This window comes from Somniosus microcephalus, chromosome 11 (genome assembly GCF_052327205.1).
Source record: "Somniosus microcephalus isolate GS21.2 chromosome 11, FLI_Smic_1.0, whole genome shotgun sequence".
NCBI lineage: Eukaryota > Metazoa > Chordata > Chondrichthyes > Squaliformes > Somniosidae > Somniosus > Somniosus microcephalus.
The window spans coordinates 134479271-134495859 of NC_140997.1; the positions used below are offsets into that span (position 1 = coordinate 134479271).

The 16589-nt window shown below is 50.5% G+C and overlaps 1 protein-coding gene across 1 annotated transcript in view; it reads left to right on the forward strand.

Moving 5' to 3' along the window:
• Positions 1 to 16589, forward strand: part of dnah1 (dynein, axonemal, heavy chain 1) — a 971783-nt gene that overhangs the window by 245651 nt on the left and 709543 nt on the right. The window contains exon 28 of the mRNA XM_085999976.1: positions 4419 to 4532. Within this exon, the coding sequence (XP_085856102.1) occupies positions 4419 to 4532 (114 nt within the window). The remainder of the gene's footprint in view (positions 1 to 4418; positions 4533 to 16589) is intronic.

The following is a 16589-nucleotide window of genomic DNA, read 5'->3' on the forward strand; positions in this document are numbered from 1 at the left end:
AGCACGGAGAGGATCCTACGCCTCTGCTCAACTTGGGACTGCAACACAAAATACAAAAAAATCATTAAACATTTGAAACAACATGCTTAAATGAACCCCGATCATCACGTGCCGATGATGGGTCGCGAAATTCGAGTGGGCATTGCTCCTCCCACTCGGGCAGTAAAAGTACCTTCCACCCCCCTTTGATCGTCTTAAACTTTAAAACAGGCAGAATGGATTTACAGACCAGTCTGCTCCACCAGCCCCGAGCCGTTCCCTTGTCCTTTTGTGGAGGCGGGGTACCCCTCCTGTTTAAAATATACCTTAGCACAGACCGAGACCGGGGAGCATGGGATCTCGACTCCCAGTCTTTCCCCCTCCCGTCTACCGTTGACTGGCTGTAGAAAATGATGGGTGCCTGTGTGGCGGCTCTCCCTGGCCCCACACTGATCCGGCCACCCACTCATCCTTCCCAGCCACACTTACCCTCACTTTGCCCATGGGCCCCCGGGTGAGTTCCTCCCTTCCCCGAACGCACCCACGCGACTCTTGGGTCTCCCCCTCCTCTATACGATCTTTCCTGGGCCATCACCACCCACCCCCAGAGGAACGCGTCCCTATCACAAGGCACCCGCGCTTCCCCATCGTGACTCCTCAACAGCGAGGTCTCCCGCAAGTGAACTTCGGTCGGGACAGTGCTGGGTTGGGGGCCGTGCTCCACCCAGCTGGGGCCATCTCCTCCCCGTAAGAGGAGTAGGCAAGTTCCTCCGGACCCTGCCCTGTTTTTCCCGAAGATCGCTGCGGGGTTTCCCTCTGGATTCGTCCGGTGGCGAGGTGATCCCCAACATTCTGTCTCCATAACTTCATTCGATGCCCAGCTCGGGCTGGGCGAACATGACTGCTTCATTTTCCAATCTCCTGCAAAAACTTAAAAGAACATGCAGCCAGGTCTCACTGACCTGCTGCCTTAGGTGGAGACATGGTCGGGTCCCTCGACCTCGGACCAAAAATACAAACATTTGGCACACATGTAAACTTAAACTCTTTAAACTTAAACTTAAGACTAGTTATATGAAACTAAAATTTAAAATACACCTTAAAAGCACGCTATATTCACACCAAAGCTATAATACAAATGCCGCCCGTCTCCGGACGGCCAGGCTAATCTCTGGCCCCGTCGCAGATTGCTGCTGGCTGCGGCGAAGCTGGACTGCCTCCTGTCTCTGGTCCCTCGCAGCTTATGGCTGTTGAGTGGGGGCCTCTGTTCTCTGGCTTCTCCCTGGCTCGGGAGACCGCCCTACTCCACTGTAAAGTGGGTGACCATGCTTTCTTAGGCTGGGGCACCCGCTGAGACCTTCTGAGGGGTGTCTCTATGAGGGAAACTTTGGCTGGTGGACCCTGAGCTTGCGTCACAGCCCCAGCTGGCTGGGAACCTTCTCCCCCATGTCCAAATAGCCCGCACTGTATAATGTACCTGGCAGCCTGCCGGTGCAAATCTCTCTCTGGGTTTGCCTGCTCTTCCCTGCCCACTCCTGTGCTGGGGGCAGGTATACTCTCACCACCCGCTGCTGGTGGCTGGAAATTTTCCTCCCCATGTTTTAAAACCTGGTGTCAGCTCCCTCCCTTTGTCTCCTGCAAGAGGGATTGCTATCCCTGCCCCCCCAGGGTCCCACATCATGGGGGGGACCACTCTAGAAGCTGGCTGAGAAGCTGGTCCCTTTAAACAGGCCACTGCACCTGTGTGAATCTGCTGTTCGGAAGACTGGGGGATTCCTGTCTCCAGACCAGCGCCTGCGCGGGCAGTTTCGGTGAATGAATGGGCAGCAGCCTGCTGATTTCTAATCCCAGGCTGCTGTTTCTCCATTTCTGAGCCACATAATCCTTTTAAACTTGAACTTTGGGCAAAACTAGGGTCCCACTGGGGTAGGGAAGTGTCCCAATTTGTGGGCTGGACAACTTTTCCCTTAGAACAAGCCATAGTGCCTGTTTTTGTAGGCTGTGAACTTGAACTTGCATGGACAGCAAACTCATGTTCCCTCACCCAGGTGGCTTTAAATGGGGAATTTTGGACCTGCCTTTCGTCTGGGGCCAAAACTATCCCCTGTGTGCCTCCCTTGTCCCGGATTTCTGCTACTGGACCTGCTCTACAGGGGTCCCAGAACTCTCCTTCCCTGTTCCCTGGCTTAAACAGCTTACTCTGAACATGAATGGCTCCTCCCCCCACACAAGCTACAGTGCTTGCCTGTGAACTCAAACTTGCTGTGGGCTGAGGATTCCTATTCTCAGGCTCACTCCTCACGGGCGGACCGTACCTCCGTTGTTGGAGGGGGTACACTGATCCTGGTCCCCGCCTGCCTAGCGGGACCTGCTGGTGTTTTCCTACCACCCCATTGTCCACCCCTCCTCGCTGCCAGAGCTCCTCAAGACTCGGAGCTGTGGGCTGCGGTCTTGGGATCTCTTAATTCCCTATCCAGCCCCGTTCTGGGTGCTGCCTGTGGAATGGTTCTACTTGGGCTGCCAGTAAAGTCCAGCTGACCTGCCTTCGGGCTGATCAGACAAATCATCCCCTTTGATGCACTTAAAGCCATGTTAAGGCTTTCTATCTCTGCTCTACAGGGGCCATGATCTGCTTCCTCAAACCTTAGGGCACAGGCCAGCTTATAAGCTGCCTTTACTTCCCTAAACTTCTCCTGCTCTGTCACTTCTGAGGTGAGGTGGGCATTCTCTTCCCGCAGTCTCATCTCGCTCCTCTTTGCTTCTATGATTTGATACCTTAGGAACTCTGTCTTGTTTCTCGCATGGCTCTCTCCCTCGCTAGCTTCTTGGGTGAGGTGTGCGATTTCCTCCCGTAGCCTCATCTCACAGTCCCTTGCCTCTGGGACTTCCTGCACAAGGCGCTCTATAAATGCCTGGCATTTCGTGACCTCTAATGTGAGGCGTGCATTCTCTTCCCGCACCCTCAAATCACTAGCTCTGGCCTCATACACCTCTCTGAGGCGTTCTACCTCCGCCTGGCATTTTCCAAGCTGGGACTCCCGATTCTTGGCATCTTTAACCTCCTCCTGCACCCTCTTCTCACCCTTCCTAACCCAGCCACCTATACCATGATAGGTCAGCCTACACGCTGCTGCTAACATCCGCAGGGCTACCTACATACTGAAAACGAGAGAAACAAGAGCTGATGCTTTCTCCAGATCCAGACCACTTATTAAATCAAAAACTGCCTCCACTCCTACCTGGCTCGCCATTTGTAAGGGGGGGGGGCTTCTTTTAACTGGTTTAAGGTAATTTAGCTGGCCAGCAGCCTTTGCCTCTGAGCTCTGACCAATTCCAACCTTTTACCTGGTTTACGGTAATTCACCTGGTCAACAGCCTTTTGCTGCTGCACTCTAAACCAATTTACAAACAGTGGTTTCGAACCGCTACCCCTCCTTCAGTTCTGAGTGGAGGAACTTATAATTAATGATATTAAAACGGAACAAGTGGTTTGGATGAGAGAAAAATCAAGTTTTATTACCTAAATAAACTACAATCAAAAGAATAAACTATATCACACGAACACAGTAATTACAGTAAAACTATATAACAGGGGGTTGCAGACGGCGAAAACGAGGGATAAAATGGCTCCAATGTTACTTAAACAATCTTAGCAATTACCCTCAAATCACCACCCCCTAACTCCTGCTAGGTTGCCTTGCCGAGGAGTCAGAACACCCTGGTCACCTGTGGTCCAGTGAAGTAAAGGAGAGTGATAGCTTCTCAGCAGCTATCTTTTATACTTGGTGAGGTCCTGCCGTTCTGCCCTGCAAGGGCTGTGTGCAAAATTCCCCGCCCAAAGGGTCCAATACACAAGAGAAAGCTGTGATTGGCTAACTCAGAGTGGTTGGACTGGGTTAATGTGTCTTCCGGAGCTCCCTGGGCTGAAACAAAAGGGAAATACAACTGCTCTATTGTCCAGAATGCTAGGTGATTTTGACCCATTCAATTCTTAAACGGATCCCATTCAAGATACAAAAGTCTCTTCTGCAGTTTAGATGTATCCACTCGATATACAAACAAATGCTAATAGCATTCAATTGCTTTGTAAACAAAGCATTGTCCTTTGTCTTTGGCCATGTGGTGACAGCCATTTTTATCCCTGGAAATTTAAAAGCACAACGCCCAGGGATTCTTTAATCAAAAAAATTAATGTTCAGAACTGTAAATTATTGCGAATTCTTACAATAGGATACATTCTTCCATCAGGTGTGGAGTGGTTTTGTGTGTGGGGAAGCACCAATGCACAGTGTTTGTACTGGAGGGACACAGGTCTTAGTGTCCATTCAGCTGATTTCTGAATCTCAGCTGGCTAATAAAGCTGGGTTGAATCAGTGAATGGATTATGTTACGTGTGCCTTTGCGACATTGGTGTTGAAGTATGGCAAATTACCTTTCAGGTACTATTGGTCACGGGATGATCTCCGTGTATGTGCAGTGAATGCTGAATTCCTCTATGGGTATGAATACTTGGGAAACACTGGTCGCCTGGTCATCACCCCACTCACAGACAGGTAAAATGGTATTTTCAGTGCTTTTATGTTGCAGAATTTTTCTTGATGGTGGAATATTTCAGCATTTAATCATTTTACCTATTCGAGAAGAAGCTGCTGTTATTTGTATAAATTATTAAAGCTACAAATTCTGATTGTTGAACTGTGGGTTAATACCCATGGAACAAAGGTGCAGGCAGGATTGTAGTAAGAGTGCGTTACGTTTTTACATTTTTAAAAAATTTGTTCATGGTGTCGCTGGCAAAGCCAGCATTTACTGCCCATCCCTAATTGCCCTTGAGAAGGTGGTGGTGAGCCACCACCTTGAACCACTGTAGTCCGTGTGGTGAAGGTACTCCCACAGCGCTGCTAGGGAGGGAGTTCCAGGATTTTGACCCAGCGACGATGAAGGATTGTCGATATACTTCCAAGTCAGGATGGTGTGTAACTTGGAGGGGAACTTGGAGGTGGTGGTGTTCCCATGCGCCTGCTGCCCTTGTCCTTCTAGGTGGTAGAGGTCACGGGTTTGGGAGGTGCTGCCGAAGAAGCCTTGGTGAGTTGCTGCAGTGCATCTTGTAAATGGTACACACTGCAGCCACGGTGCACCGGTGGTGGAGGGAGTGAATGTTTAAGGTGTGATGGGGTGCTAATCAAGCGGGCTGCTTTGTCCTGGATGGTGTTGTATCTATGCTTTAATGCGTTCAATCAAGCATGTAGCTACGTCGAATTAAATCAGAGTCAGGCAGACAGGCTTCTAACTGTGATCTTTACTTTATTGGTAAAATGGCTGACTGCAGCTTTCCCGGGTAATTCCTATAATGCAATGCACATTACATTACCGTATTAACTGGTGTTAAACTCGCACATTACATTACCGTATTGACTGGTGTCAAACTCGCAATCAATACACGACATTCCCCTTTTCCTTGGAAACAAACTTGCAGTTTACAAACAGTTGCTTACAATAACACTGCATAACTTATTTGATTTATAAACTTTTTACAAACTTGTGTCTTACCACACAACTAAATAATTCCCAGGTTTAAACATTTAACATCACCCATGCAGTTCTCGCACAGTTTATGTTGTGACATAATCAGACAGTCTTTGGGGTTTTCTTTTAACCCTTTGAGGTCTGGCTGTACTGGGTATGTCTGACATGTTGGTGTCAGTGGGTATTGCCTGTGTCACAGTGGTATGTGTGTCAGGGTCTACTATACTGTCCTCAGTCCCTTGTGTTTCCTCCTGCTCATGGAGTGTCTCCTTTGGTCCATTGGTTCTGTATTTCTTCACAAACGTAGTGTTTCTCGAGTAGTGTGCTCCTTCTGGAGATTCTACTACTACCTGACTCCCTGTTTTACTCAAAACTTTGTGGGGTGTAGCATTAAAAGGAGTGGTGAATTTGTCCACTTTGTCCTGCTGTACCAGCACCGTGTCGCCAACTTCCACCTCTGTGTATTGTGTTCTCCGCTGTTCATCTGCGTACAGTTTGGACTTGCCTTTTTGTTCTGCGTCCCGGTCACGTACTTCCATGTCTGCGCGCGACTCTGTGATGTCTGGCAGCTTTCCTCTCATTTTCCGTTTAAAGAGCAGCTCTGCCGGGCTCTTTCCTGTCGTGGCATGTGTGGTAAACCACGTTCACTATTGTATCACTGTTAGTAGTTAGCACTGTTCACCACTGTTCGTTATAACTGTATCACTGACCACTATTGTATCACGGTACGAGGTCGCCTCTTGCCACACTGCTATACCTGGGATGACCACTGCCGACTCCGCCTTGGCTCCACCCACCAGGCCAGGTATAAAGGTGAGCGACTGGCTGGTATTCCTCCTGCTTGGATCGGATCACCCACGAGAGTGGGCTCTGTTATTTAGTCAATAAAAACCTTTAGTCACCTTCGTAACTCTTCGCCTTTTATTGGAGGAATTGATAGGTATATCAATTTTATTGACTAAATTTAATGATGTCCAACAACGAGTCACAACCGGCGGAGGAGCCACCAGCGCAGCTCCCAGGAGCACAGCCACACCAGCCAGCTTGGCTGCGAGCCCTCAGACCGCCGTACCTGGACCTGAACCCACGAGCAGCAAACTCAGCCGCAGACTTTAAACACTGGCTGGTCTGCTTCGAATCATACCTGAGAGAATCCAGCGTCCCTCAGGCATCCAAACTAAGTGTCCTGCAGGCACAACTGAGCCCGAGAGTATACACTCTCATCGAGGACATGACTACCTACGAGACCGCCATCAACCTGCTGAAACAGAAGTACCGGACCCCGGTAAACTACATGTACGCTAGGCACCTCCTAAGATCACGGCCGCAACAGCCAGGAGAATCAGTAGCCGAATTCTCACAGGCGCTATATGCACTCGCCAGGAACTGTGAGTTTAAATCGGTGTCGGCAGCCGAAAATACTGAAGATAATATCCGCGACGCATTCCTGAAAGGCCTACGGTCCGAGTACTCACGGCAAAGACTGCTGGAAGCTAAAGACCTCAGCATGGAAAAAGCTGAAGCCCTCGCTATCTCCCTGGAAGTGGCCCACCAAGATCAGGAAGCATTCACCAGGTACTGCTCGCGACCCTGGGACTCGGGCCCGACCCCTACCACAGCACCCTTCCCAGCGCCGCCCCCGGGACCTACCTCTGCGTCGGCGTCCCGGACCCGACCGGCCCCGCCACCCCCGGCACCGGCCCCGACATCGGGCATCCGCGATCGGGCCGCCGGCTGTTTTTTTTGTGGCCAGGAGAAGCACCCGAGGTCGCGCTGCCCAGCCAAGAACTCCATATGTAAAACCTGCCTGAAGAAAGGCCACTTCTCCAAGGCCTGCAGGAGCGGATCCTCAGAGGCCAGCAGTGCCGCATGCGAACTATGGGGGCGGCCATCTTCGTTTAGGGCAACTGAGGCCAGCATCCCCACACATGAGTCATGGGGGCGGCCATCTTTGTTTAGGGCAACTGAGGCCAGCATCCCCACACATGAGTCATGGGGGCGGCCATCTTTGATTAAGGCAACCGACCCCAATAGTGCCTCATGGGGCCCTACCTCGTGGGAGACGCCATTTTACTCACCACGCCCGACCGCCTCGCCCGCAGATGACAACGACTCGCTCGGCTACACACTAGCTTCCGTCACCCTGGACCAAGCCCGCCCGCACCATCTGTCCAAGTCAATGATGGACATCAAAGTGAACGGCCACGCCACGACCTGCCTGTTCGACAGCGGAAGCACGGAGAGCTTCATCCACCCAGACACGGTGAGCCACTACTCCCTCTCTGTCCTACCAACGCGCAGCCGAATCTCGATGGCATCGAGGTCCCACGCCACGGACATCAGCGGCTACTGTGTCGTGACCCTGTCGGTTAAGGGCACGGAGTATAAAAACTTTAAACTCCTCGTCCTCCCCCATCTCTGCGCTGCCGTACTACTAGGGCTGGACTTCCAATCCCACCTCCAAAGCGTAACCCTAGCATACGGTGGACCCCTCCCCCCACTCACAGTCAACAACCAGCAAACGTTAAACCGCCCACCGCGTAACACCTGCAGCCTCTCCACCCTCAAGGTCCCGCCACCCTCTCTGTTTGCTAACCTTACCCCTGACTGCAAACCCGTCGCTACCAAAAGCAGGCGGTATAGCGCCGGGGACAGAGCCTTCATTAGCTCTGAGGTGCGGCGCCTCCTGAAAGAGGGCATTATCGAGGGGAGCAGCAGCCCCTGGCGTGCCCAGGTCGTAGTCGTAAAGACCGGCGATAAAAACCGCCTGGTCATCGACTACAGCCAGACCATAAACAGATATACCCAGCTGGACGCATACCCCCTCCCCCGCATATCTGACATGGTCAATCAGATTGCACAGTATAAAGTATTCTCGACCATCGACCTGAAGTCGGCCTACCACCAACTCCCTATCCACCCTGAGGACCGCCAGTATACCGCCTTCGAGGCGAATGGGCGCCTATACCACTTCCTTAGGGTCCCCTTCGGTGTCACTAATGGGGTCTCGGTCTTCCAAAGGGAGATGGACCAGATGGTTGACCAGAACGAACTGCAGGCTACATTCCCCTACCTAGATAACGTCACTATCTGCGGCCGCGACCGGCAGGAACATGACGCGAATCTGGAGAAATTCCTCCGTACGGCCCAACGGCTGAACCTCACCTACAATAAGGAGAAATGCGTGTTTAACACCACGCGCCTTGCCATCCTCGGCTGCGTAGTGGAGAACGGAATCATCGGCCCCGACCCAGAAAGAATGCGCCCCCTCATGGAGCTACCCCTCCCCCACTGCCCTAAAGCACTTAGGAGAACCCTGGGGCTTTTCGCCTACTATGCCCAATGGGTACCCAATTACGCGGACAAAGCCAGACCCCTCCTGAAAGCCACTTCCTTCCCCCTCACGGAGGAGGCGTGCGCGGCCTTCTCCCTCATTAAGGGAGACATAGCCAAGGCCACGATGCACGCAGTGGACGAGTCCATCCCCTTTCAGGTGGAGAGCGACGCATCCGACTTCGCCTTAGCCGCCACCCTAAACCAGGAGGGGAGGCCAGTGGCCTTCTTCTCAAGGACCCTACAGGGCCCCGAGATCCGACATTCGTCGGTCGAGAAAGAGGCCCAGGCGATCGTGGAGGCAGTACGGCGCTGGAGGCACTACCTGGCAGGCAAACGATTTACCCTCCTCACCGACCAGCGTTCGGTGGCTTTCATGTTTAATAACAAGCTGAAGGGCAAAATCAAGAATGACAAGATTTTGAGATGGAGAATCGAGCTCTCCACCTACGATTATGAGATCTTGTACCGGCCAGGCAAGCTGAACGAATCCCCTGATGCCCTTTCACGAATGACATGCGCCAGCGCGCATATCGATAGGCTTCAGACCCTCCACGACCAGCTCTGCCACCCCGGAGTCACCAGACTCTACCATTTCATTAAGGCCCGCAACCTGACCTACTCCATCGAGGAGGTCAGGACCATGACCAGGAACTGCCAGACCTGTGCGGAGTGCAAACCGCACTTCTATAGGCCGGACCGAGCAAGCCTGATCAAGGCCACCCGCCCCTTCGAGCGCCTGAGCATCGACTTTAAGGGGCCCCTCCCGTCCTCTGACCGTAATGTGTACTTCCTCAACATCGTTGATGAGTACTCCCGTTTCCCCTTTGCCTTCCCCTGCCCCGACATGACCAGTAGCACGGTCATTAAGTGCCTGAATGCCCTCTTCGCCTTGTTCGGGTTCCCGAACTATATACACAGCGACCGGGGCTCCTCCTTCATGAGCGAGGAACTCCGGCAATTCCTCCTAGAGAGAGGTATTGCAGCAAGCAGGACCACCAGCTACAACCCCAGAGGTAACGGTCAGGTGGAAAGAGAGAACGCGACGGTATGGAAGGCCGTCCTCTTAGCCTTAAAGTCTAAGGGCCTCCCAACCTCCCGCTGGCAAGAAGTCCTCCCGACAGCGCTGCACTCCATCCGGTCATTACTTTGCACGGCCACTAACACCACCCCCCATGAACGAATGTTCGTTTTCCCCAGGAAGTCGACTACGGGAACCACTCTACCAACCTGGCTGACCGCCCCGGGGCCGGTCTGGCTGCGGAAACACGTGAGGACCCATAAAACGGACCCCCTGGTCGAGAGGGTGAACCTCCTGCACGCCAACCCCCAGTACGCCTACGTGGCGTACCCAGACGGGCGGGAGGACACTGTCTCCCTACGAGACCTCGCACCCTCAGCCGATCCGGAAACACCGCCACCACCCCCCCCAACCTCAGTCCAGGTAGACGGCATGCCGGAACCCCACGAGCCCTCGCCGACCACGCAAACACCAGCATCAACACCGGATAAGGCACCAGCACCGGATAAGGCAACACCACCGCTGCGGCGATCGGAGAGGCTTACGAAGCCTCCGGACAGACTGACCTACCAGAATTGGTAGTACACTTCACCCCGCCGGACTTAATTCTAAACAAGGGGTGAATGTGGTAAACCACGTTCACTATTGTATCACTGTTAGTAGTTAGCACTGTTCACCACTGTTCGTTATAACTGTATCACTGACCACTATTGTATCACGGTACGAGGTCGCCTCTTGCCACACTGCTATACCTGGGATGACCACTGCCGACTCCGCCTTGGCTCCACCCACCAGGCCAGGTATAAAGGTGAGCGACTGGCTGGTATTCCTCCTGCTTGGATCGGATCACCCACGAGAGTGGGCTCTGTTATTTAGTCAATAAAAACCTTTAGTCACCTTCGTAACTCTTCGCCTTTTATTGGAGGAATTGATAGGTATATCAGCATGGTCAATGCTCCTGTACACAGTCACATATTTTCTAAGTTCACGTTTCCAATCTAGTCCTTCTGACTGAGCAATTCTGATTCTCTTCATCAGCGATGCATTCTGGCGCTCGACTTCTCCGTTAGCCTGAGCCCATTTTGCTGTCGTTTTCAGGTGTTTGATCCCGTTGTTTTCACAGTATTCTTTGAATAATTCAGATCTGAATTGGGGACCATTATCAGATTTGCAGGTGATTGGCAAACCATGACGGCTGAAGATTGACTCTAAACTATCAATAACCTTCTCTGTTGTTGTGGAGGTCATGATGTCATATTCATAGTAGCAACTATAATAATCAACTACCACAAGAATGGAGTGGTTGGATGGCAAGGGTCCCAGTAATTCTATAGCTACATCCTGCCAGGGGCCCTCCGGTAATGGTGTTGGTCTCAACGGTTCAGGTGGGTCGGGTCTGGCTACTGTCTGACAGCCGTGGCACGCTTTACAGTGTTTTTCAGCTGCCTTGTCCATGCCAGGCCACCAAACCTTGGTTCTGAGATGTTGCTTTGTTCCAACTATTCCCAAGTGTCCTTCATGTGCTAACACCAGGGCTCGTGTGTGTAACACTGTGGGTAGCACGATGCGTGTTCCCCGAAGAACTAGGTACCCCACTACGCACAGCTCGTTTGCAATTGCTGCATAAGCTTTACAGTTCTCAAAATGTCCGTTTGTGATTGCCTTCCGTACCTCAATCAGCTCTGGGTCGGTAGCAGAGGCTTCCTCCACCTCTCTAGTAGTGAGTGCTTTTGGTGTCGCACTCACAGCTACAAATCTCACGTATTCATCTGAGCCATGAGAATGTCTCTCCTGTTTTGCTGTCTCCCCCAGCAACCGTGACAGTTGGTCTGCAATGTTTTGCCTGCCTGGAATGTGTATCACCTTAAAATCGTACGGCTGTAATCTAAGTACCCATCTCTCTATATGGGCACAGGGTTTAGAGTGTGGGCCGTATATCACTTGTAATGGTTTATGGTCAGTTACCAAGTTAAATTTTCGGCCATACACATATGGATGCAGCCCACAAGCCCATACAAGAGCTAAGGCCTCTCTCTCTGTTTGAGAGCATTTCCTCTCACAGTCTGTTAAACTACGACTTACATAGCATATTGGCACCTCTTGTCCCTGTTGGTCCTGAACTAGTACTGCGCCTAAACCTACAGGACTGGCATCTGCTATCACCTTGGTTGGTGCGTCCTTATCAAAATATGCTAAAGTGCCGGCTCTGGCCAAATCTTCCTTGAGTGCACTGAATGACTGTCTCTGTTGTGATCCAAATTTAAATGGTGTGTCTTTTCTCGTCGGGCGTCGCAGTGGCTCTGATAGCGTTGCAAACTGCGGGATGACTCTGCTACTGTACCCAACGAGCCCCAAGAAACTCCTCACCTCTGTAGCATTCTCTGGTTCCCGAGCTTCTGCCACTGCTCGCACTCTCTCTGCTGTTGGTCCAATGCCCTTTTCAGACAACAGGATTCCCATGAAAATCAATCGGTCCATGTTGAATTGGCACTTCTCTGAGTTTAGTGTCAGTCCACTTTCCATTAGTCTGGTCATGACAGCGTGCAGGCGTCTGTCGTGCGTTTCCTGGTCGTGTACATGCACGATAATGTCATCTGAGATGTTTTCAACACCCTCTATTCCAGCTAAGGCATTAGCTATCTCGTGCTGATATTGCTCACCAGCTGAAGATACACCGAATGTCAGCCTCTTGTACCCGTATACTCCGTTATGTACTGCAAAAGTTGTGATTTCTCGTGATTCAGGGGTCAGTTCTAGCTGGTGATAACCCCATTTCAGGTCTAGCTTACTAAACACCGTTGAGCCGTTCATACCTTGGAGTATCTCATCAACGGTGGGGATTGGATATCGTTCCCTCACTATTGCCTGGTTTGCTCGTCTCATGTCTAGGCATAACCTTACATCCTTATCCGCTTTTGGTACAATAACCACAGGATTTACCCATGGGGTGGGACCAGTTACAGGTTCGATAATGTCCATGTCCCTCAATTGTTTTATTTTGGCCTCTACTGCCCCCCTTAAGTTGAATGGTATACGCCTGAGTGGCTGGGCCACAGGCTTCACTTGTGGGTCGATATACAAACTGATCTGTTTTGTGTTCAGCCTTCCTACTCCCTGGAACACCTTTGGATACCGCTGTTTAGTAGCTGTCTTACATCTACCACAGCTGAGACATCTGCGCCTATTTTTAAAACTCCCAGTTTCATGGCTGTCTCCCTTCCTAGCAACGGCTCTCCATGGCCTTTAACCACAATGAACTCCGCCTGCTCAGTTCTCTTACCTATTGTAATCCCACATGTGAATACACCTTTAACTGACAGTGGTCGGCTAGAAGCATAAGAGAATAACTTTCTCTCTGTCTTAGGGACATGTGACTGACACTTAATGGGCCAGAAATTCCAGAACGGGGCTTGCAGCGCGTGCAAGCCCCGTATTTGCACTTACCCCGCGCTCCTGCCGATCAGCTCCAGGGACGCCTGCACTTCCAGAAACTGAAACAAGAATCCCGGGCAGCGTATGACGTCACGCCGCCCAGGAGTGCAGCCAGCGCGGACCCAGGAGCGTGCAGTGTAAGTGAGACACGCCCCTTGAGGTCTCAGTTTCACTGGACACGCCCCCAATGTTTCTGTCAAGCTGCTTTGCTTTTTTACATGCAAAGCAGCAGTTTAAATAGGTTTTTGGAAGTTTTTTCAAGATTTTGGTAACTTTTATAACATTTTTTAAATGTTTACATTATTTTGAGTAATCTGAAGTAGTTTTAAAGAGAATTAAAGCAATTGAAAGACTTTTAAAAGCCCTAAAAGAATTTTTTAAATTCCATTTATTTATTTAGCAATGTCGTCGTCATACGTGTCTTCACACTGTTCCCTTTGGGGAACTGTATGAAGTGGTGGAAGGATTTATGGCCGTGATTAACGCTCATTCCGTGACCGTAACCATCTTTGAACCAGCCATTAGGGCGGTTAGTCCTATGGCGGGAGGGTTTTACGGGCTCCCACAAGCTATACAAGGAGGGGGGGCCACCCACACCCACGGTCGCAAATATCCCACTGGATGTCAACCCAGAATTTAGAGCCGGAGCTCCGACTCCACTTGCCGGGACTGTCTGGAGCGGGCTTCGAAACCCTACCCTGATCTGGCCCAGCGGCGGGGATCCTACCGCTATGACAAACGCCCAATCCGATTAGCAACGTGAAATGGCAGCATAGGGCTCCAGTCACGGGGAGGGAAAAGGCGCAGGAAACTTATGGGTGTCACCTTTTGTGCAGAGTGGGCCTTTTGCGTAGCAGTAAGCATCCCCTCCGCTGGGCCAGAAGGAGTAGGGTTTTGAACCCCACTCCAGACAGTCCCGGCAAGTGGAGTCGGAGCTCCAACTTTAAATTCTGGGTGGACATCCAGCGGGATACTTGCATCCGTGGGTGTTGGTGGCCCCCCCCCCTCCCTCAGATGGGTTGTGGGAGCCCGTAAAACCCTCCCGCCATAGGACTAACCACCCTAATGGTTGGTTCAAAGATGGTTACGGTCACGGAATGAGCGTTAATCACGGCCATAAATCCTTCCACCACTTCATACAGTTCCCCAAAGGGAACAGTGTGAGGATACGTCCGATGATGACCTCTTGCGCAATGCACCTCCTTGGACCCTCAGTCGCAGATGCGAGGGGGCAAGTCGTGCAAGTGTTAAATTTTTTATTTTATTGACATGTAAAATGTTGGCCCAATAATTCCCTTCCAAATGCGCTAGTACGGTCGGGGTACTTACGCATCTGGCCGGATGAAATGCCGGTTTTCAGCATGCACAGTGCATGTGGGGAAAACCGGCATTTCCTGTCCTCTGAACGAAGGGGTTCAGAGGCAGAACGCGTGCGACTGCACATGCAGCGCGTGCGCAGTATAATTCGCCGCTTTCATTAATGCTTTCAGTGAGGTCCAGTCATTACAACTTACACATGAAAAAAGCATGGGTACAGTTGCTACAGAGGCTGCGGAGGAAGATATTTCTTATCGTGGAGCTTCTGAAAGTATGTATGTCTGTATATATTCCTTTGCGTGTTATGTATATATTCCTTTATTTATGTGTATGAATGTATTATTTAATTATGACTTTCAGAGAAAGTAACTTATTGGAAAATCATAATTAAAAACATACATTCATAGTAAAGGAATATAAAACATACATACATATACGTAAAGGAATATATGTGGACATACATACATAACTCATTCTCACATTCCATTCACACAGCCACAATTGCTCCTTCTACCTACCGTTCTGAAAACCCTTTAAAAAAAAAAAAAAAATTTTAACTTTAAAACTTACTTAAAATTTCTTAAAATAACTTCCCTCCCTTTCCCAAACAAAAATATTGCATTTCAAAAGCTCCACGATAAAATATATCTTCCTCCGCAGCCAATGAACCACTTTACACTTGCTTTTTTTCAGTGTAACTTCTAAGGACTTAACCTCACGGATTTCATGAATGAAATCCACGAAGTTCACTGCGCAAGCGCTGCCTGTGCAGTCGCACGCGCTCGAGGTCTGGAAATGCCGGCGTTCCCCGCATGCGCTGTTCATGCTGAACGCCGGCATTTCCAACGGCCAGAAGCGTGAGTAAGCCGACCGTACTCACGCTTCTGGCCTGGAATTTCTGGCCCAATGTGTTCTGACTTTAATCCTTCCCATGTATTCTCATCTATCACATTACTAGTTGCACCCGAATCAATTAACATTCTCAGGTTTACTCCCCCCCCACACAAAAGGTAAGCCTCTCTGTCACGTTATTTCCAGTAACAGCCAATTCACAGTTATTTTGTTCCTCTACATTGTTCACACTGTGTTTCTTTGTACCCTTTGTGTGGCATACTTTGGAGAAATGATCCTTTCCCTTGCACTTATGACACGCTTGTCCGTGTGGTGGGCATTTCGGATCTCTGCCCATGTGGTCTGTGTGTCCACATCTGTAACATTTCCTTTCGTTCCTATCGCCATTTCCCTTTGGTTTCTCTGTCGAGCTTTTCGTATAATACCCTCTTTTTTGTGTAACACGACGAACAGTATCTGTCTCCGCCTTCTCTGTACATGACATGGCTGACATCTGCTCCTCGACGTTTTCACATTGTGAGGCCAATTGCAACGTGCGGGCGAGCGTTAGATCATGCCCTTCCTCTAGCAATTTCCTCCGCACGTAGGTGACGTGCACCTACTCAGGATAGCGTCTCTTATTTGATTATCCGCATCCCCCCCAAAAGCACAGTCTTTAGCAGCCTGCCGCAAGCGAGTAGTAAATTGTTGCACAGTCTCACCTGCCTTCTGGGACAACTTATGAAAAGTCTGTCTAGCAAATGCTGCGTTGACCTGGGGCACGAAGTAGTGATTCAAAGCACTAACCGCCGCCGTGTAGTCTGCTGGCTCTCCTGTGTCCGATAGAGTCGAAAAGATATCCTGGACATCTGGTCCTGCTAGGTGTAGAAGTAGAGCTCTTCTCCTCAGCTTTGTGGCAGCTGTAGAGGTATCGTCGATAATGAGTCCTTTGCCGTCGGCATAAAGCTCAAAAGACGTTAACCACCTCGTCCATCTTGGACCCAATGTGGCTGGCTCGGCGAAACATGCAAAATTTTGAATGCCGGTCTTCTCCATCCTAGCTAACTAAAATTTGGGCAACTACCTTTTTTAAAAGATTCTGTCCGTTATCCTCGTCGCCAATGTTGTATCTAGGCTTTAATGCGTTCAA